General features: G+C 41.0%; 1 protein-coding gene across 12 annotated transcripts in view; it reads left to right on the top strand.

Moving 5' to 3' along the window:
- The window catches only part of LOC135501153 (GTPase-activating Rap/Ran-GAP domain-like protein 3), a 185742-nt gene that overhangs the window by 130660 nt on the left and 31771 nt on the right, over positions 1-23311 (top strand). For 4 of the 12 annotated variants that reach the window (XM_064793016.1, XM_064793019.1, XM_064793017.1 and 1 more), the window contains exon 2: positions 5384-5413. The exons of 6 other annotated variants lie outside the window; for them this stretch is intronic. In XM_064793016.1, coding sequence (XP_064649086.1) covers positions 5384-5413 — 30 coding nt within the window. Of the gene's footprint in view, positions 1-2592; positions 3315-5383; positions 5414-23311 lie in introns of those variants that run through there. 2 more of the 12 variants (XM_064793024.1, XM_064793025.1) reach the window with 2 other exon arrangements.

Genomic DNA, 23311 nt, shown 5'->3' on the forward strand with positions numbered 1-23311 from the left:
CAAGATCTTGATGGCTTAGGATCACGCGTCCTTAGTTACGATACCGGAAAGGCTAAGCGATCTCATTTATATCGTATTCGCGATATCGCCATCGAAAGGAGCAGTTCACGGAAAGTTCACGGGGCGATATCAACATGTTGTTATAGTCCTCCTGTGAGGCCGTTTGTCCTTGAATTCATGCCTTAGCGGATGCCCTAAATCCCAATCGATCATATCAAAAGTGTCCCAGTGACAACCGCCATCAACTATATGTAGTTACCTTGGCTTGCCCTTGGTGTCATTCTACTGATAGGCAAATAACTAAGGCAACTGAGTATCAGTTTCACATTCACAGATGGCAGATTCACACAGACCCAGTTTTTCTTATATGCTTGTTGAGGCGGCAGCGTCATTTTAGTCGGAAGATGGCAACGTGTTGTTCTCTCTCCAGATCGTTGAAGTTGTTCCCCGACCTGGAGCTATCATTGCCACCATTTCTTGCTAACAGGTGGGTGTGAAATAAAGTTGCCTTGTTCATCTGATTTCTTGACTGGTGGTCCTTACGCCCCATCCCCCTAAGCAATCCTGTCCCAAGCCCAGCCCTGATACGTAGCAGAACGTTTAATCCTTGTCCACTGCCTTTAGTCAACAAATTAATTCGATCAAAGCCCGATAAATCTGAGAAGCTGAGAAAAAACTCATTTTCAACACTTCTACAAAGTTACAACTTGTAACGGAATCAAACGTTTGTCCCACATAACATTTTCTTATACAGTTAATCAAATCATTTTAATTTTTCTTACCAATTCTCTATTAAATGAAGGATGTTGTCTTTCGGATCTATTTTCACGACTAATTCTCACTATTTTCTTTTTTTCTCTACTGGTTAATTTGATAAGGCCTCTTTAAATCTTGCCATAAAAGATGCACCCGTCCAATTTTCGTCAGAAGCAGTCTCAGAATGTCATTCACACCACATACACGAGACTTATTAGATTAAACTGGTCTGCAACGAGACAGGAACTGGAGTAGTGTTCCGTGAAATTGTAGAAGTGAGATTTGCATAATAGGATATAATGCCATTTACAATTAAACGTATTTTTTACCAACACAATTATGCACTCCGTAGGGGTTCTTCGGCAAAGTGAAAAAACGTCCGAGCTTTTTCGGAATCTCTTTACTGAAACGCCCGCTACGGTTTTGGCCGAAAACCTTTGAGGGTTTTTCAAAAGCTCAAAAACCTTTATTTTTAGGAGTGTATATGCACGCAATGGAGCAGCACACAACTTGGGCGCGACATATTTTTAATTGCCTGGTTATGAATGTCATCATGTTGTCAACTCCAAACAATTTGCACTTGTCAAAAACAAACTGTTGATAATGAGTACAAGTGTAACTTATTCCCTTAATAAAAATGTTCTCCAAGCGCAGTTTGCCGTAAACATTAATGTACGAATTCGTATCGTTTTGTTTCAAATTGGCATCGTCATATAGTTGCTTAGGCAAAGAAAGTATCGTATAAGACACGTGTTGCTGTTCGACTCGGTTAAGCGGAGAGCACACGGAGTGAAACTAAATGTATGTTCCTAGTTTTATGGAACAGTTCGTCTGCAAACTACTTCATATGCGTTGCAAGGTTTGAAATGGAAACGCTTTACTTTCATCACAGTTAGTTTGCTAAGCTGGTTCAACGGGGTATTTTATTTTTCAACAAAAAAGATATAAATGTGGCTGTGTTGGATTTGCTTCGGTGCGCTTTGGTGATCGTTTTGATTAACAGCACTATTCGTACTTTTATAAGAATTTATGGGGTTCACATCGTGCAAACGACCAGTTCGCATTTGTCGTAAGTGTTGTTCCGCACATAACATCACGTGGCTCCATTCTGTCGAGCACAGCAAATCAATCGCACCGTCAATATCTCGATTGAAAAAATTAAAAGCCACTGCCTCCAAAATGAGGCACTGTGTATAATACGTGACACATTCTAATCGCTGTTTGTTAGAATTACTGTTATTGAACTAGATTCTGTTAAAGATTGCTACAAATGCACCTGACGATGGTTTCTAATATAATTGATTTGGAAATACAATGTACAGTTATCAATCACAGTGAAGCAGCTTTCGATACTGGATCAATGATGGCATGTGATTTCTATCGACAATCTTTCAAAACATTCTTTGACATTTTGACATGAATGGTGAAAGCATAACATGAGAGGAGGTCAGTTATACATAATCGTTCACATGATATCCTGTTATTTCTTTGGCGCATCGCATTATTTGCAAACACTTATAAAATCTTTACGGATTTTACTTTGGCGGATGACCAATTTCATTAGATTTTGTCATGATCGTTTTTTTGCGAATGATATTTTCGCGAATCAATGTTATTCACGTTATCCTGGTTACGGTGTCTGTTTGAACTTTATTGCAAGGAAGGGGTTGATGACGCATTTGATTCATGCCATTCTAGGTGTTGAAACACAGTTTTCACGCAATCGTGTTCCATTTAAAAGGATTTTCTTCCATTCTGACACCTTTCAACAGCGCAAGACATCCAAATCGTTTCCTATCCAATTACTAGTTCAAGTGGAGTTATGCTTGTTTTTTCTATTTTCAAAAGCGGTAACCGGTGACAGTTTTTTATATCACTGTGCGTTGGAAAACATGATGATGTTGTACTGATCACCGAAATTCTCTAAGCAACACGAAGGATGTTAGGATAACATGATTACCGTTCTCTAAACAGCATGAAGGACCATGCTGTCGACAGCATAATAGGATGATGTACATGTATTATTACCGTGCTCTCAACAATGTTAGGAGGATGTATTGATCACCGTGCTTTCAACAACATTATGATTATCTGTTGAAAACCATACTCTCAAACAACATTAGGATGATGTATCGATTACACTGCTCTCAACAACATAAGGATTATGCATTGATCCCAATGCTTTCAACAACACGATGATGATGTATTGAAACACCGTGCTCTCAACAACATTATAATACATTGATACCGGGCTTTCAACAACATTATGATGATGCATTGGTTACCGTGCTCTCAACAACATTATGATGTTTGATTACCGTGATCTCAACTAAATCAAAAAGATGATATCTTCATAACTGTGCCGTCCACAGCATGATGATGGCTCACAGATTCCGCTCAAAATCTTGCTCCATCCCAACGCGGCCGACGAAGCCTCCCGTAATTGCACGACGAGGCCATAACAGTGGAAATAATAGCTGCAATGGAAGTGGGGATAGTCTTGACGTTCATGTAATTTGTGATTTATGTGGAAGAAAACGGGCCTCGAGTTGCGGAAGGTAAATATGCTTGTTGGGTTTTTTTACAATCTCTAATTTCATAAAAATACTACGGAGTTAATAACAATACTGCACTTTAGTTCTCATTTTTTATTGGATATCGTTTTGTTTAATATTTGACAAAGAACGACAATTTAGAGTAATCACTGTACTATAAGAATCAATGGATAAATTGCTAAGTACTGTTAGCAATATATGCGCAACTACTGCTCAAAATGCACTAGTCAATTAAGTAGGTTGCTTTCAAGTTTGTTGTTGTATCTACTGCTCAAATGTGTCACACTTTTTTGAAGTCTCCTTTCATGTCCGTGTGTAGTTTACCACATCCACTCTTCCTTTCACAGGTCAAGAGTGGCACGAATATTTTTCCTGCACCGTGCTGTATCTTTCTTCGACATATTAATGTCAGAACGAAACCCACACATACTTCAAAAACATCTCCCACGAAAACCTCTACTGGATGCATAGAGATCGTGTTTTGTAAACGAAACACCACTGTAATCATTTAAGTTACTAGACGGAAGAGCCATCCCATCCCCGTTGCTGGTGAATACCCCCATCGTGTTGGCACTTAACGAGAAAACGACGTGTCAGTTTTGGGTAATGCCTAACTAGTCCCTGAACGATTTAAGTAAACACTTAAAGAATGGCAGTACCATCCCATGCCAAAACATATTCATTAATCCCACTGTAGGACTCATTAATGCACGTTCAAAATTGAATCACGTAGCTCACGTATATCATTTTTTGAATGATTGTTATTCACAGAGACGTTGCTGGTTTTGGTAAATGATCTGTCTTTACTATCTGTTTGGGTACACATGCAGCAAGCCAAATACGTTCACATACCAAAATCTTAACTCCAAGGCACCACCGATTAGAATGTTGCATAGTTTGGTGTCTGTCATATATTAGTAGTACCCTAAGTAAGGAAGATAAAAACTAATCTTCGCCTTAAAACTTGGCTATCCAAATAAAAAAAACACCGCATCTTTAAAAAAACTGTAGTAAGTTTTACATTCTAGTTGTTTTCTAGGGTTCGAGGGGAAATGTCGCCCGTTTTAAGGTGCATTCTAAGACAACAGAGCACCAAGTTTATCCTGTGAGCTCCCCTCGCACCCATATCCGCCCCGACCTCCAAACACCTCTCCCTCCAGTTAGGTTGTGACGTACCTTCAGTCGTGTAAACAATATTAACTTCCGAAGCATTTTAATTTATGAGATGTAACTCAACGTGCTTGGGGCAATATCTTGAATTAACAAATTGATGATGATGTTAGCGACACTAATTATGCCATCGACTTGACGTGGTTGTTTCACCCCTTTCATATCAGCGTATGTAACAGGAACATGGTTCACAGAGGGGTTATTATTGATAGCGCGTGATATATCGATCATTACATGATTTCACCATCATGATTTTGTAAACATGTTGTGTAGGGAAGCACACATAAAGCCGAGCGTTTCTCGTTATCATGAAGGTCCGTATCAAGAATCTGCATATAAGCAGTGTTGGGTGTCTCCTTAAGCGATCCTTGGCTTGTCCCGAAATCCGCTAGTGAAATATCAGAAATCCTGGTCGAACCTCCCCACAGTTATTACGCGTGGCTCGATCTGGTGAGTTCATCCTCATCACCATGTATTGCTGTGCTATTTATCTAGTGGAGAACGTGGATTGGAAGTGACGCAGAAAAGTTTCTGCCCCTGAATCTCTTAAGAGAATCTTTTACATCTACTCAATAGTTCCCCCGTGTCTGATGCCTCGTCTGTCGGATCACTCTGTTTCTTTTTTTGTTAATTCGATATATGTGCCACCACTACTTTTCTTTACTCTTACTTACTCCTGCAACTTTACATTTCTTCTGTGCCACAGATACCTTAATGCCCTGTATTCTTCAAAACACCTATAAATGTTGTAGCAAATGCACACCAGATATCTATACACTGACTATAGTTACTTAAATTGCCGCCAGGGACATTCTTGAACGACCCTATCTCCGCCTGGCGGCACGACTATGCACGTACTAGACTAAAATTCACACGCTCATGCTTACTTTTTCCCACAACAGGAACTGTTTTAGTAGAAATTCATCAGCAAGGTAATGACGATATTTATTAATCAGTGACTGGGACCAATCACAAAGAAGTTGCACTTGGGGAATATGGGTCACTCTGCATTATTTAAAAGAAAGACGTTAAACGGAATTATGGATATTTCGTAATTGAATCATTTCTTTCATAATTTGTATGAGATGGTGATCTATTATGACATGCCTCTATTACGAAAATCATAAATCTTTCAAGATCATTTATTTTGTTACAAAATTCCACAACGAAATAAGATTCTTTTGTAATAAATATATTTTCTTAAGTACATTTATATCTATACTGTAGTCTATTTTTTTCATTTTTGATCGTGCATAGGTGCAAAGTGGAAAGTCCCTAGTAGTTCTAGTTAATGCCTTTTTTTATTAAATACGGTAATAGACCCATCTTTTTCAATATCTATTTTAATTTTGATGTACTTTCACAAGGTGGTTAAAAATTGTATATAAAGTGTTTTGTGTTTAATTTTTGATATGTTCCAAGGCGTGGCCCTCACGGGTCTTAGTCTTTGTATATAGACTCTCTGTCTCGCGTTCAATTCCTCAAACCATAATGCGATTTATCAGACTGGATTACATTTATATTCTTTGAGATTGGTCACCAGACTTTTAAAATGTTATGGTAAAGATGTAGACACGTACATTGCACTTCGTAACTAACTGTGCCCCCCATCACTAACTACATAACTGAGAAATGCTCCGAGTAGAGAGAGCGAGTTTGGAGTTCATCAGTCCATCTTCATTTTGTATACCCCAGGTGAATCATTCCATTAAGAAGTCTTTACTTCGGACCTGCAGCAACACTAGCAATCTTTCCACCTGTTGGCAAAACATTTGATATGAATATATGGTTCCATGTCTTGTCTGTGTATTTTGTGCTTGTTGTTCTTAAGCTTTTGCTTAATGTATCACTATACGTTGGATGACTTTGTTGCACTTTTAATGTAAATGTACATGTATCATTCAGTGCGCATACCCGAGGGTATTAAAATCGAGTTCACACTCGACGTCACATATTATGTAACTCTGTGATTTTTTATGCATGCGCTCCGAGCTGTCATGAAATAACCGCATTTTTTTAAACTTCTACGCAGCTGGTTGTTTTATTTGATTAGTTATGGCCCGTGATATCATTGCTTATTTACATTCAACGTAAGGTAGATTTCTTTGGTTGATTGCTCGTAAAATCATTGCTGACAGCTCGTGATTATATTACCGTGTTCGCGCATCTCAAATGCTCATGTTTTCGACAAGATTTTATCGTGATTGATATATTTTCTTACATCACTAACTGCGTCTTTGCATGACCGACAACTGTTTCCGCATCAAACCGTCATCAGCAGGTAAAAATGGATTCTACTAATTGCCCAACTCTTTATCATATCTAACCCTTTCCAACCTTATCCTTCGAACCAGTACACCTATTTCGATTGAGCACATCCCTTCTGACAGGATCCTGACCGCACGGCTGATTAATCCATGATAGCATCTCCATGAAAACAACTTGTCATGTCGCATGTCATTTCATGACGAGTAGTCTTTCTGTATGGTGGTTTTACGACCAGTGCAATCTGCCACCGAGGTCTATCAGTAACTTAATCATCAGCCACGATCGATCCATCAAGAACGACTTTAAAGAAATGTCGATCTGGTCAGTTTTCAGCAAATGAGTTTTTTATTTGTCAGTTTTGTTAAGCATGTTGATAGTCCATGGCTGTTTAGGATATTGTCCATAGCGTTTTAGTGATATCAGTGGAACGTTCCTAAAGGGAAAATAGGGCATACGCGGTAGGGGATCTATTTTGTTGTCACTGTGTTCCTGTTGTGCAGAGTCAGGGAATTGGGTCTGGTTTGACTTAGTGAAAAACATCATCTTACAAAAGTAAGTTGTGCCGACGAACTGTTTGGGGCACTGACCAATCGGTGACTTCGTGTACCTTAATCTAGCCCACTCAGCTCTTGCCGAGTAAAGTCCCAGTACATTGCTGGTATTTTGTCACTGCCAGGCAACTGCCTTTATGATGGCACATGGTATCCCCAGGTCCGAGTGCAAGACTAAATGCCTGCTTCACGAGGGTAGTCATTTGGGATACTTAGGTGATCAACTGACATCAGATTAAAACATCACACAAATAAGGTACTATATAGAAACACTTATCCAGGGTTGATGTGTGAACAAGTTCCGGATGAATATAATGAGCTGCAACACTTGATTAATGAAAATGCTTTCCCGGTGAATATCCATTGAGTGATACGGCTACAGTCGTCTTACTTTCCCGGTGTAGTCATGGTGATAAGGGCTAGGTTTTAATGCTTCCTGGAGCAGTGCTTCATAATAGATTATCCACTTTGCAAGTAGCTTTCCCTCGCCACTGTTAACAAAAGCGAGACATTGACACCGTCTATTTCTAAGATTACCGTGAACTTCATCTTGACACACAAGGCTGCGCAATCGAAAAGTCCCGTAAACATGTTAAATGGGCTCTATATAAGGAACGACATGTTATCTAGAGAAAGTTGCTTTGTCTAAACATATCATTAAGGATATGCGGAGGTGGAGATCAGACTAAGTGAATTCGACGAATTGGACTTGGGGTAGACGTTAGAACTGATGTGGCGCATAAGTGTAGTTAAGGTGAGGTGGTACAGTTATAGCCACGGCCCTTACAGAGTAGAAAAAAACTATCAGGAAGCATCAATTCTCGCGAAGGCTACATTTTGTACACACTTGGAAATAAAGAGTTTTTGAGTTTCTGAAAAACCTTCAATGTTTTTTGGCCAACACAAATATGCCCCGCAGAGGTTTTTTTTAGTAGAATGAAATGCATTAAATGGTTTTTCAGATTGTGAAAAACCTATGGGTGTTTGCCGCCATTCCTCGAAGGAAGTCCTCCAAAGAAGGCCTCATAAGCTTCTTTGCCGTTTTTTTCTCATCATCGCCCATTCTCTGGACATCCTTATCTCGTCAGCAACGAATACTGATGAGAACACAGACAGTTTTTCCATGTTTGATGTCCTGTTTATTACCTAGTTTTGGTCCAATCCGTCTTATTCGTATTCAAGTAATGAAAAAGAATGTCTTCAATACCGAGAACTTGTTCGCTCGTCATCAGTAAAATGTTTGGCAATGATCCTTGATGGAAGGGTGGTAGCAAAATCAAGCTCATGTCCTTCGGTCGACACAAATATGCACCACGTAGAATTTTTTTCAGCGACATGAAAGACCCTTGGATGTTTTTAGAATCTTTATAACCTTGCCGAAGAAGATTTTTCAATAGCTCAAAAGCTTTGATTCTGAAAGAGTGGATCGCCGCTGGTAATTCGTCAATTTCTACGATTTCCATTACCAGGGATTCTTCTGTCGAGAATGGCAGTCGAAATCATCTTTTTCTGCAGCTGGCGATCTTCCAATGACGTTCAACCTCAAAAAATATCATGGAACACCTCTGCCATAGCGTTTATATATAGTAAATCAATTGATGGACTTCACACATGTGTTACAAGTTATCAGAATAGCTACATTTTTGTTGCATAAATACATTGTTCACCATGTCCAATTAACACGTTTTTGTAACACGTGTATTGTTCCAATTTCTTCACGATGAACTACTGTGATTATCCGTTATTATAGCGGGTCTTATCGGATAGTCATGGATACAAATTATGTTATCTTGTCCTGAAATTGGCACTGTATAGCTGTATTCGACCGACTGTTCTCGAACATCCGTGTCATTGATAGGTCAAGTCTCACTTTGAGGTGACAAAATATGTACTAGGAATGAAATAGCCAATAGTTTTGGAAGGGAAAAACTACAACGTCAATGGTTTTAAAGGAGAAAAGGTATTTTGACTAAAAATATTATTTTCGACACTTGACTTTGGCTTGTGGGTGTTTTTTGGCCTTAATTTGGTTTTTTGACTTTGCCGAAAGGGAAAACACGTTTCTAAACTTGAGTGAGTGTAGCCGTTGTATCGGTAAGAAACCGTTTCGAATCTGATCCATTCAATTGGCGGATAATATTTATATTGCAATCTGTAGGAGTGGTTTCCAAATGTAGGTCAAAGGAAGAAAAGCGGTGGGCGAGATATGATTGGGCGAAAAGTGATAATCGAAGTCGTTTAACCTTATGAATGTCACCCTGCATCGTCTTACTAGTTTCGTTGCTATCACTATTAGGTTGGATGGTTTCAGTGTTACAAAGGGCAGTGTCGGATGATCGATGTTCGATCGTGCACTGAAACCAACCCAGCTCAATAGGTTAAGGTGCATTGCCGTATCCGTGGTCGACGCGAGGCGGATTTAGAAAAATGCTGTGAAACGTACATGTTGTTGCATTGAGTACATGTTGTTTCATCTTTACCACGTAGATGAATTGCTGTGGTTCGGCACGCTTTCACGAGGAAAGGAGAACTGCACCAATAAGGTTATTTTACAGTTGTGCCGATCCTCATACAGCCCACGAATTGCATCATATTCTGTGGCAAAGATGACAAATGTTAGTTTAGCCTCTAATTGTATGTGTTACGCCGATTTGTAAATTTGCTCTTTGCAATAGACAATTGTTATCGTGTAATGCATAAGGCGGAGTCGTTTACCTGATAGAACAATCAGCATATCTAGAAGGCGGTGTCTCACAAAACGCCGCGGCAGATTTCTCGGTGAGATAATCACGGTTACTGGGTAATTAGAGCAAATGCATGACTAGGTGTATACCGCCCACTCCTTCTCACGTCACTCCAAGTAATAATGTTAGCATTTCCCACGCGAATAACGACTCACTAGCATTACAGATTAGCAAGCTGTGCCACATTACATAAGCAATGAGGGCGATCAAAGCTGTATTGTCTCCACTTCTGGTTGAGTGAAACGTTAAATTCCATTGGGGCCATCCTTATGTGATCCACGACTCCCGTGTTCCCCTACGCGATACAAATAGTGCCAATGCTTTTTGAAGAGAACACTGCTATGGAGAATGACGGAGATGATGTTGTATTTTTGTTTCAGTCAGAGAGGCTGACCAATACCATGTCTGGGTTAAAGCAGCAGTCTATATTAAAGGCAGGCGGCATCTGACCTATCACCCAAACTTAAGGACAGCATTACATAGATTAACATGGTTCTCCTTCGTAAGGGATGCTAAACCTGCCTATTGTCAGGCTAAAAGAAAAAAGAGGCATTTCGATGTTAAAAAAGCCATTGAATTGAAGAGATGCTGACGGACGTTGGCCAAATGACACAAAGGAGCTCGGGAAGGTGGTTACTGATGCTGCCGTTCCTATTCCTTTACCTTTCCTTTCTAAAATAATTGACCAGGAAATCTGCCGCCCGAGACGGAACCAAATAACTTCCATCACTTTGATAAATACCGATAACGACCATGATCAGAGGTGAGGTCCTTCCCTTTTCTATTACTGCAAGAAGCAAGGGAAATTGAGAGAATGGGCCGGGGAAGGGACGGGGCGGCCGGGAGTGTTCAGGGTACGTTCCAAAGTGTTCTTCGTTACACTAAATTGATCGAGAACACCGTCAAGTCATCCTGAAAAAAATATAACCTACCGGCTGGTAAGGTTGGTTTGTCCGCGCGCCTATTCGATTTGACGCATTGCCTCATGGGACTGCTGCTTAACCCGTGTACCAGCGCATGTAACCCTTGGTAATCCCATGGTCAGAAGCGCCAATTAAAGTAAACAGTCTACATGTATACGTGCATGGATAGTTACTTTTTCATTCATTTGTTCGCAAATTGAGAAATGCTGATGATTCTACTGATTCTTTCATCCCTCCCAATGCGTGTACCGCCTATGCGACTATCGGTGTGGATAGACTGCCTATTACATCTCAATTACCACTCTTAGAACATACAATATGTCAATTAGCGCCTATTCACGGATATATGGACGCATATTGATTCTCTCAACATTCTATCAGGCCAGCCCACCTGCGAGCATCCTGGTCAATGAGAACATGCTCGGTTTAATGCTCTCTAAATCTGAAATCGACTGAAGGATTGTAGCAAAAGCTATAATCACTTCCAGATCACTTCTTGGAGATTTAGATCGCCAAACGTTTAAGAAGAGCATGATACTGCTCGTACGAGAATGGTTGGAGTCTGGAAGTGGCTTGGCAATATCCCCTCCAGGGACCCACGAAGGACACCAGAAGTTTGTCACGTCTGCGTGTCTGATTCGTGTTATCAGCTCATTATGGACTTGCTTTAGCTAAATTACATGTCTTTTTGTCAGATTCGTTAATTACAAAAGCAACACTAATGTTTACCACTGCTGGAAGAGATGGTTAAATGACTGGGGTCCGAACTGTCTCACTGACCTGGACGAACTCATGTGTTCGTTGCGATACACAAGGGTCTAGAAATCCTCTTCGTTGGTATGATTTAAATATAAAGCACAATACACGCATTAATTGATTTCCAAAATCACGCGATTTCTTTCTTCGGTGATGCGAAAAATTTAATGATACCAAAACCTCATATGTTATATTCATTTAAAAATAATGGACCGAAAGAAAAAGGAAATCCGATATGGTCCTGGATTAGAAGATTTAAAAGCATCTTGTAATTAAATTCTTCTAATTCTCGGGTCGGTTCTTGGAGAGGATGGAGTGAATAATTAATCTTAATGGAATTATTCCGCATGCCGTACATTAACAACCACATCGCTGGCAATGCGCTCACAAGTTATCGAAAAAAGTTATTCACAGCTAGTTTTTAGTCACTTCAGAGGACTGCAGGGGACTGCAGTCAACAGCCAGGTCGGCCAGATTAAGCTACGCAAGTTTGAAATACATGTCTTCACTGTCTCACACAACGGCACGGGTTTTTGCTTGCACAAGGAGCATTTGTACCACCAAAATGTCCTTATACATTTTTTTTATCATTAACTCAAACGTTACACCAGACCAAGTTTCCTAACTAAATAATCACCTGAAGACCACCATTTGGATCTCAAGTTTCCTGCCGAGGCTTTATGTTTAACCTTTACAGGGCGTTAGCTCGAGTGGCCACGAATTAATTACTTATGCCTTACATTTTACGACATCGTTACGCATATCACATCTTCTCAGCGCATTATAGCGGAAGAGGGATTTACTATATTTAAGTGCAAGACCTCGTTTAATCATTTTTCAATTTATATTGTCGAACATTTTCGACTCGGTGGTCCTTTTATCTTGGGTTACTGTGGTAACGTATATGTTGCTCAGCAACCCGAATCATCAATCCTTTTTAAACGTTTGACCACTTTACACTGACGTCAAAATTGCCGTACATGTACATGTATATTAGCTTAGTGTGTTGTGAATTGCAATTTATGAATCATAAATTGTGTTTTGAATCTGTATGTTATATGCTTAAATAAAAATCCGTTTAATCAAGAGATTTATTTTATTAACACACCAGGAGATACGTATGCTACCCTTGGGACAGGAATGTAGTTTCAGTTGACAGTAATAACTTGATATTTTATAGAGGCAGGGGTGTTAAGCCAGATTAAATTAAAACTGTATGTTTGAATATTTGCTCTTTGGTTTCAGTATGTTTGAACTTAGCCTATATTGATTTATGTTCAGGCGTAATGTTCCGGCGAGGTGCTCGAATCTGTCCGAAAACGGAAGCAATATCAGATTACCGGTTTTACATGAATAGAAAGAAATTCTCATGTCGATAACCAACAACTCTTTTAGAAGTGGGTACCCGAGTTCACATATTGATTATCCCTTGCACTCCAAGGAATCATGCTGTACCTTTTGTCGGACAGATCGAAAAACGGTCATCAAATTCCTGTCCGACAAACGGAACATACGCAGTCAAACATACAACGGCGTGTACATTCATTAGTAGGCTAACAGTGAATAAGCTACATCATTAGAAACCAATTACTTGCAGTAATAGCATATGGTAATGCAAATATATTGAGGTGTTAATAGGGGAAACATAATGTCGAAATCACTTCGCGCTCTCGCTGGACATTTGATCGATTATTCCCGCGGAGTGTTTCCAGCCAGTGGTTGTATTTAGTCAAGTAATTACACACTCAGCTACCATTACTTATTCATTCGGAGTTCTATCCTTGGAGATGTTTAAGGAAGGGCTTAGGGGATGGATTCTCCCATTTCCTCGATTAAGAACTCTAGACTTCGTCCGAACTGATTTGGTCGAGAGTTCGCCAGAGGCATCACCAAATCAGTCTGATATGAGGGAAAATAGGGTACCTGTCCCGACGTCTTGATATAAATAAGGCCCAATCCCGAATCCCAAAAGGCAATTTCGGCAAACCTCAACGCAATATCATGCCAAGGGAAAAGGCAAGGTGCATTATTATCCGCAAGACCATTTCTCTAGCCACTCAAGTATGATATTACAGCCGGGGGTCATGTACGTCCAAATCGATACTAATCAGACGGAGGAAATGGTCCGTGAAATTCTAGTCTCCCATCTCATCTAAGGATCATTGACATCAAATACATTGCTTAATGAGGCGTTGATACCTTAGAGGTTCCCTGTTGTTTCGCTGCTACCCATGGCCAGGTACATTTTCACAGCCCCCAAAAATGCACTCACCTTTCAAGCTAATGTTGACACACACCGCTATCTTTTATTTTCCTTCTCAAAGAATCCCTCTTGCTGATGTTTACCGCCAAGTGTGTGGCGAAAGCAGACAGCTGTTGCATTGTGTTGCACTACACTTTGCTAACATTATCTATAAAACGCTTTGTCAGCTTGTTGACAAACATCAGTATCCGACGCATCGTCTCAACGTATTATCTTGGTAAATGTGAAGATAAGCCTGGATTCTTATAGACATTTACCACGAAAGTTTCTGGAGTTCAATTACCCTTGTTGGCTTAGGTCTAAGGACCTCCAACGCAAAGGATGTTGGTGCCCTTTTGATGATTTGCCATGCGAATGTGTGACAAATACGGCAGTGTTTTCCTCTTGACGTCAAGCCGCACAAGAAAAATACGAACTTATCGTTTTCCTTTCGATATGCTCGCCAAATACGTCCTTGGTTTTATATTTACCTCCACCTCTCAATGCTTCGTCTCCTTTGGTCTTGTTGTCATCGATACGACCACCGAGGTTCTGTGGCAGGTGTTCCCGCGACTTCCTTTGAAACAAAAAACCCTCGGGCAAGCAAGCTCACGCCCCTTATGTACTGAGGGCGCTGGTTGTTGTTGATGGTACCTTCCCAGTATCTGCAAGTCCCGTCTCCCACGAACACCAGAAGATATCAGTTGAACATACATGTATTTCGCAAAAAAGAAACTCTTATCATTTCTTAACTTCTGGCTGTAATAGAAGACAAAAAGTTAATCTTTTTGCAAATTTGTCAGCTGCCCATGCTGCAGAGAAAACCCATCATACTTCTCTACAGCCTCCACAAAATACCTATCGCAGAGAAGGTATCTAAAGCGAGTTTTACCCACGTTGCTATTTATAATTGCACATCTATTGTTAAGCGGTCGTAAGCCCCTTATCGTTATTGGGTTAAGACTTATTGACGATGAGCTCATTGTTATAATAATCCCTCTCCCTTCTGTTGTCAATTGCAGCCAAATATAGCGTTTCATTACTTCATGAGATAGCTATTTCGAGATTTGCGAAGAATGACTTGGCATGTATATTTACTCAGTTCCATGCCTATTTGATGTTCACCTCGACGCCAACACAAACATCGCGTTTCATTCACCCTTGAAAAATTAAATGGATTTAAGTTGTTGAATCATTTTTTAAATGGCGACATGAATCATTGATACCCCGGTGTTGAAATTTGGAATGTCCTGGGATAGGATGTCATGGGAACGGTGGATTCTATGATGCGCTTTATTTTCAAAGTTATCGACCGTCATGGCACGATGAAGCAGTAGTGGGAACCTGAATTAGTTTTCCAGTCGCATCCGTTGTGATCATTCTATTCTACTTATGGGTTGAGCTGCGCGTTTGCAAAACTCTCCTAAAGCCATTCGGGAGCTCATGTTCTTAATGTTCCAACGGGATATCCGTTAAAGTCATACTTAGTTGCGGTAATATCAATGTTTTGCCCTTGTCTTTGGAGTTGGACTCGCAGCGCTTTTCCAATCGATTATTAAGCTGTGGTCTCGACGTTGCCTTGTGGCCCAAGAATGTGCCTCTTACTCTAAAGGGTTGTCTATTATTGCAGGCAGACTGAAAATGTCACGGTATTTATGGCGTTATATATCGATTCCCAATAATTTCAAGGTCAGGTAGCTATTTAGACATTACATAGATTATCCAAAAGAGCATCATATTTCGAAAAGAACGACATTGTTATCTTAGCTTTACAATGGCTAGCGAAAGTTTCAAATAAAGGAGGGCGATGTCTGACATGTCTGAAGAGAAATAAAAGTGGTTTCAGAAATTACGAAGTTCTAATATATTCTATTGCGCCGAATGTGGTACATCTTCAAAATGCTTTACTAAATGTATCACCAAGCCTCACCCAGAAACCTTTCTGTAGATACCAGGTAGCGCATGCACGCTACCCTTTTCCGACGCCTAGTTTGGATCGTATCTACTGATTGAAGTGTCACTGCCCGGCAGTCGAACCCACGACTTCCGATTAAAAATCGGGTACTCTTTCACCGCTTCGTATTATCAGGATATCAAATTTAAAAAAGGCTGATAACTCCATGTCTTGTTATTATAACACCTCAGGGCTGCTCGGAAAAGAAGAAGAAAAACACATCCGGTTTCCTCTTGCTAATCGCGAATGCGAGTGGTATCTCAAAGACGTTTTGTGAGCTTCTTCCTGTCACCGGCTTCATCCTGTTGATGCTTTTCGAAGTCTGCACCCGGATTGATGGTAAAATTTGTATGTGAATTTTTTTTCTGAGGCTGGACGGTTTTTTGTACAAACATTAAAGGATGAACACCGCCACCACAATTTTGGCTGGAACTTGAAATCCTAAAGCAATTAGAACTCGGTCAAAAATTGTCCTGCGTAATGCCTTGAGCTGTCATTCGTGGCGCTTGTCGACTCCCCAGCTTTCCTCGTAAATGCCTGATGGATACATCTTTAACAGGTATTATCTACCCACGATGTTCCAGGTTTTTTTAGCAACAAAGGGGCTCATCCACCTTCAGGCATCCCGGTCATAAGGCGACGAAAGATGCATTTTTTGTATGAGGTCGATAATTTCCTCTGCTTCTATGAAATCAGAAATCCGATGTATCAGTCGGAATTACGCTGTCATTGACGCTTCCTGGCATAAAACAAATGACATGCACAGACGTCTTTTAAGGTTTTTTAAAAAGCTTTCGTAGAGAGAGCTGATGATTAGTTGGTTGATAACGTCCGGCTTCTTCTGCCTTTGATCCCTATGACTTGATGCCTCGACAGATAAGTCCTCACGGCGGGGGTAACTGTGAAATCATTGGTTTCCAATGTAAAGTAACTAATACGGAAAAAAACACTTTTGACGGTGTAATATATAATTCCTGCTTGGAATACCCTGGTGCTGCTTCGACTGACATCTCGAAGCGTAGTCTTCGGCTTACCAGGCGTGATTTTTATTGGAAAGCAATATAAAAAGTAACGTACATGTATAGCTAGGAGCGATTTAACTGCCAAGTTGACTTATTCAACTGTTGACATGATGGTCTTGATGAGGACGTTTAGTCACTTCATCAAATTAATCTTTATCACAGCCGGTGTACAAGTGTCAAATGATAGAATGTCCGGCAACAAATGATATCATGGACTTTAATCTCTGAGCTGTTTTCAATCACGGCCTCTATAGAACCGTATGCACCATAATACAATAAGGCCGGACACTTTATCTTTGGAAACATTTTGTCCTTCTACACCGGAACACGGTTCGTGTGCCTCACTATTGAATTATCCTACAGTTTGAGATCTTGAGACGGATGTTGAGCAAAACATCGATGTACGTTCACATTCTCGGCGATTCGGGGACTTTGCGAAAACTCGCTTGATCATTTGACAATCCCCTTGTCATGTACATAGATAGTGCACTTGTAAGCTAACGAAGATTCTCTAGAGCGTCACACACACCTTCCCATTCAAGTAGATTAGAAAAGAATCCATCAAAGTGAGATGCCGTTTCTCCATTTCCATGCACTTCCTTCTGTCACATCCGAATAAACGCTGCTCATTTACCCAGTCAATGGACTTTTCTCTAACTAGTTTCCTGTCACGCAGTTTCACATTTGCATAGTTCGAGAAAGTTGTCGACTTCGTCTTTTACTTTCGAGGTCACCTCAGCTGTCATGATGAGAAATTGTCATGATGTAACTGAGTTCTCACGCCGCGTTTGTTATTACGTGCAGCGCAAATCAGGCCTCTTGTTTGTAGCTCGAACAGTGCATCTACTTTAAGTCCCTATGGACCAATCAGTGATCTCTATTTTACGGCGGTACCGATCCTGCTGTTGACCCTACCGGTTGAAACATGAACTGATAAAGTTCAAGGCCACCAGCGTTGCTCTTGGCACGGGATCGTGGAAGCTTATTGTGTTTCACCTATTTACCGGACAAATTTCCCCGATACACGACGCAAAGGATGACTGTCAAAGACAAAGCTAGCAAATAGAATTAATTCTTCCGTAAACACTGCTAATAGTTCATCCGTCTTCTGTCAGTAGCTGTTAAGTCTGATGCAGATGAGAGAAGATTGGTTCGTAAAGGTAGCCGAGTTCTTGTTTGAAAATCGGAAGAGCAATGGCTCCGGCAGGTACACCGGCCCTCTTCCCTCCAGCATTTCAAGCAGCGTGCGCAGTTCCGCTTTGGATAAGGCATCCGACCATCCGTAGCTGGGTTGCTATCCGTCGCTTCTCCCCTCGCAGAAGAACAAGTCCGCCATCATCCCTACTGGTGCCTTTCTCATGTAGTCTTTCAATGGACCATGTCTGTTCGCTCTCTTCCTCCATTTCCAGCACGTTTCTGACGATCATGTCAACACTGTCAGCTAGTGACAGGTGGTAAGTAACAGGCACTGATTCTATAGTAATTCTGATTTGTCTTTCTCCGGAGTGGTTTTAAGAAAAGGACATAAATGCATATCTCCCCTCCCCTTTCCTCTGCCTAGAGCGCAGATCTGGCCGTTATACCTGGAACAGGTTGGCAAACAAATACAGCTAATGAGAATTCAGTAAACATTGCGCCAATGACATTGCCGACATTTCTCGATTTGTCATCGGGTTTCCCCAGGGACAGCTGTGACGTTCAACAAACGAATAAATGATCGATCTATCATTAATAAAAGCCTGTTGACTCCATCCAAATCTCATTATTTCGTGAGAGAGGTGATTGCTATTATCAACAGTGCAATCTGAGACGGAGACAAGAGTGAATCGAAAAGGAAATTGACAATTTGAGCCATGTAGTTCAAAAGCACAAAATTCATGTTATCTCAATGGTAACGTTAAACTCCTTTAAGACGTTGTTTCCTTAAGTTAATCCCTCTAAAATTGTTCACGTCAAGATTTAACGAATTAACGTGGTCTTGAAGAACCCAGCCCCGAAGTGATAGGTCTATTTATATCAACCCGTCCCCAACCGAATTAAGACCAAAGGATTCGCTTGAGGTCAGACTTACGAAAACGATACACACTGTAAATAAGGTAGCGATCAATGATATATTACAACCAATGTGTTGATTTAGACTTTTCATCCAAAACTGCCTCTCATCTATTCGGCACAGTCAAAGTCGCAATTAATGCTTTGTATTCTATCAGAAAGTCATGGTACACGAACAAATACAAAACCTGTCGCGACAATAAACAGAAGGGAAGAGGAATAACGCGTTATTTATATTGCTCCGGGCCATTATTGCGGCAATCTCATGAGGGACACTACGGCGATCTGTCATTCAAGGTTGTCGATTTCTTTGGCTGGGTAATGAAGCTTAAGCTGATTTTTCTGTTTATGTGAATCGCCTGTCATAATTTATTTAAAGTAGGAATGTTGAAGGAGACAACGCACAATGTTGGTGAACTTAGCGAACTGTCTGGTCTATCCTTGATTAATCAAATTGATGAAGTTCCACTTCAACCTGCCCGCATTACGGGTAATTTGCTTAGTATATCATAAGAGAGGACCAACTCCACGAGTCGTCATCCGGATTAAGGCAATAAACACGGTGATGAAGGCAATACTAATTTATATCTCGAATCTCGTGGGGGCTATTTATCAAGGTGTTCGGTTCCGCGAATGCATGTTTGCTTCACCATCATTGGCGGGTTCATTGGCCTCATCTGGTTACAGCGAATGCCCGGAGCTAATGACGTTATGTTCCGATTAAAGATATGCTGGGCCATTCTAAGTGAGGTACACGCAGTGAGACTCTCTCCGTTTCGCTGCAGATTATCGCATAAATGCATTGACATTTTACTCTTGACAAGGCATTATCAAATACACTCTATATCGAGTTCTGAGAATCGGAGGCATAAATCACAGTTATGCACCCATCAGAGTTGTATAGCCATAGTGGGCAACTACATCCTCCCCCAACACACGCTATATTGATATTTTATTGCGGGCTATTGTAGTGCATATGATATCGAGTACTTCAGCAGTCGAAAACCTTGGATCGAGAAAAGCTGGACTGGACCGGACTGGACGGGACGATGACTCATTGCTCCCCGCCACCTGGAGTATTTGACCGTCTTCATTAACCATTAGCCAATCAGAGCTCGAACTGGCAAAGTCTTCCGGGGATTCCTACGACAGTGTTTGAGAGCGCCATGCCCATGCTGATCTGAAGAGGAAATAAAGTTGATATCTTCTGAAAATCCTGGTTTTCGTGTCAACAAATTTTCGATCCTCGAAACGTGCTCATATAACTCTCACTGAATAATGCAACTTCAGTGTGAAATGTATACAGACAACGCCAAAAATGCACACTACATTCAGCTATAAGACTAGCCAGCAAGAACCACGCCACCATCGCTGCATCAATGATTGACGGCACTATGACTCTGCCCGACTAGGTCAAGGGCGTGGCCTTGCGTGCGCACGTAGACTGTTGTCTCTGCCTTGGGTGTTTTCCTTTTTTACGGTATCATTTTCACTCTGCCTTGGGTGTTTTCCTTTTTTACGGTATCATTTTCACTCGTAAATTAATTTGTTCCTTTACTGAACGATCAGATCAAAGTTATACACTTTAATTGATTCTGTGTTAGTGGAATGTTTTGAAATAGAATACGACACAGATTGACTTATGCTCAGTGTATACATGTACATACATGCACGTGTAAAGAATAGAAAAAGAGGCTATGATTTCTGCTTCGTTTATCGATACAGGCGATGGAGAGCAACGAGTTACAGTCCATCTTGAACTGGAGGCGAGGTGGTCATGGAATCCAGGTAGTGCAATCCAATGATACAAAACCCAGCGTCCAGCGTCCGAAAACTGCGTCCAGGTTTTACCAACTACCGGATCGAACAGGTAGCGGTAATTTGAAGGTTTAGCGCTTGAGTTACTGTCGATAATCGACTATGCTTTCGATTCTGTTTCCATCAAGTTTCAATGCTGTGTCAGTAGATGGCTGCAGCTCAAAAAACTGGCAGTACACATGGAAGCCGTGGGCGGCGAGAGAGGCTCAATTGCGCACTTAACGTGTTTTCATCCTGATTATTTCTTAGTGACGGCTAAATAAGTTATCGGTCCCCAATAAAACGATCTACCCTGCCTTGCCTGGATGATACAGCCAAACAAACGCCGGAAGTAATCAATCTGCCCACTTGCTAGAAACATCTCGTGTAGACACGTGACACAGTATCAGCCAATCACGACATCCTCTTTGATGTACGAGATAACCTTATGATCTCATCAGTCGTCGCGCTGATTGATACGCGAGTTACCTTTGATACTTACTGTAGTAGCAGAATATCAGATATTTTAGGGATGCTGACAGGGGCATTTATCATGTTTATTAGCATTGGTATGATTTCTACCGACTTTGAGGACAAATAAGAAACACTGATTGGGTTTTTTCTGCTGCCATAATCGTGCAACCGATGTATGTGCCAATGAACAGTATCAACATAGTATATTACCCCGAGCCCGTATATGGAACGAAGTAAATCTGCTTTACGATCCAAATCTTCGGCACAGCCTGTACATCTCGTACAGCTTCGGCTGAAGGTGAACCGCAGACGAAAACAAAACAAAACCTCTGACTGATTGTTGATATGCAGATGAGTTTTATCCAATGGGATGATCACTGAAGACGCGCTTACGGACACAACCGACGATAATCATATTTATGGGCATTCCTTACAATTTCTACTGTTTTTGACATGTTTGAGAAAAGGTTCTAGCAGTGATCACTGACCTTTCTATCCGATGCCTAATCATGTTACAGGTGTTTGTGACAATATACCGTATCAACATACTCCCCCGAGGCTGTGTATTCTGGAACGAGGTAATCAGCCAGCAGCAGTCCCCGGCTCTTCAGGTGCCGCTTTCGGCGGCCATCTTCGCCAGAGATAAAGTGCTCGCAGATAGAAAATGACATGGGTTTTTATTGGCCTTTCCCTGATGCCATCAGGTTACCGGTGTATCTGTCAACACACCGTACATGATAAAACAACGTAATCAGCTAGCAATCTCCGATTTCGGGGACAGCTTTTGGTTACCATTTTTTATCAAGTGATCGCGACTGCACCAAAAAATAACGAGTCGTAAAATGTCTTTCTTGTTTCAAACAGATACATGTAATATAATCGGCTTGAGGCAGCTCATGGAACCTTGCAATGATCAGGTCATTTATGCTCCGCGGCACAGCCCACGGCGACCGCGTTGCCAGAGGGAAAGTGCAATTTGCAGACCAAAAACAAAAGCTTGATAGATGCGGTTACAAAAATTGGTATGCAGATGGGTTCTATCAGCTGTGAGTGGTTTGGACATGGTCGTAATTGCCATCTACGACGTATGACGGCTGATATATCCCAATCAGGTCAACACTTATGGTCGCCATCTTAAAAAAGCAATGTTTTCATCTCACCAAATAGAACGACACTCGATACTAAAAAAAGTATATCAAGATACACGTACAATTTCCCAGTACATCTGCACATAACAAAATAACACCCATCAAAACCAATATCAGCTTTGCTTTTTATGATCTCGCCTATCACTGGCAGACTCTGGTATCAAATAAATGTGCTGTTGTAAAATAAAAAATAAAATTCTGATAACTGGGACATAAATTGATCCGAATAGTTTTGATAGCGGCCGGTAAATCAGGGGATATACGAACCCTCTACAACGGTCAGGGGACACCAATAATTCAGTGACGAACTATGAGGAGAAGTAGTTTTCTTCTTCTCATCGAATTTCTGCGAAAGGAAAGATTTGTTGAAGATGTGATGAACTCTTGGTGGTAGGACTGGGTATCGAATCCAGCGTTCGCATTGACTACCGCACCATAAAGAAGCAGCTGGGTCAACAAGAAAGGAATATGACGTATCGCAGGCTGGATGTTGGTAAACAAAGATTGATGGAATGTTCCCCTGGGCGAGAAAGGTTTACCCAAGCCATTCTTTCCCACAACTGTTTACCCAGCAACTGGTCGATGTTATGGCGTACGCAAGCCGAAGCCGCGTTGGTAGTTTTTCCAGCGACAAGCTGTAGTTCAAGGAATTGCAGTCGACAATCACCGGTTAAACCATACCCCGCCCCAGGCTGCGTCTACAATTAAGCAGATCTCATAATAAAGTACATTGTACACTGTATCGATAATTGCATTCAAGGACGTAGTATATCACTGAAACGCATTAAAGCATATCTCTCAATACATTTTTGTACGTATACTTATTATTATACCTATGCCTTGAAGCCACGGATACTATTAATAAAATCTCAATCGTTTTATAGTGAAATGTACAAAGC

The sequence above is a fragment of the Lineus longissimus genome, chromosome 17, assembly GCF_910592395.1.
Source record: "Lineus longissimus chromosome 17, tnLinLong1.2, whole genome shotgun sequence".
NCBI lineage: Eukaryota > Metazoa > Nemertea > Pilidiophora > Heteronemertea > Lineidae > Lineus > Lineus longissimus.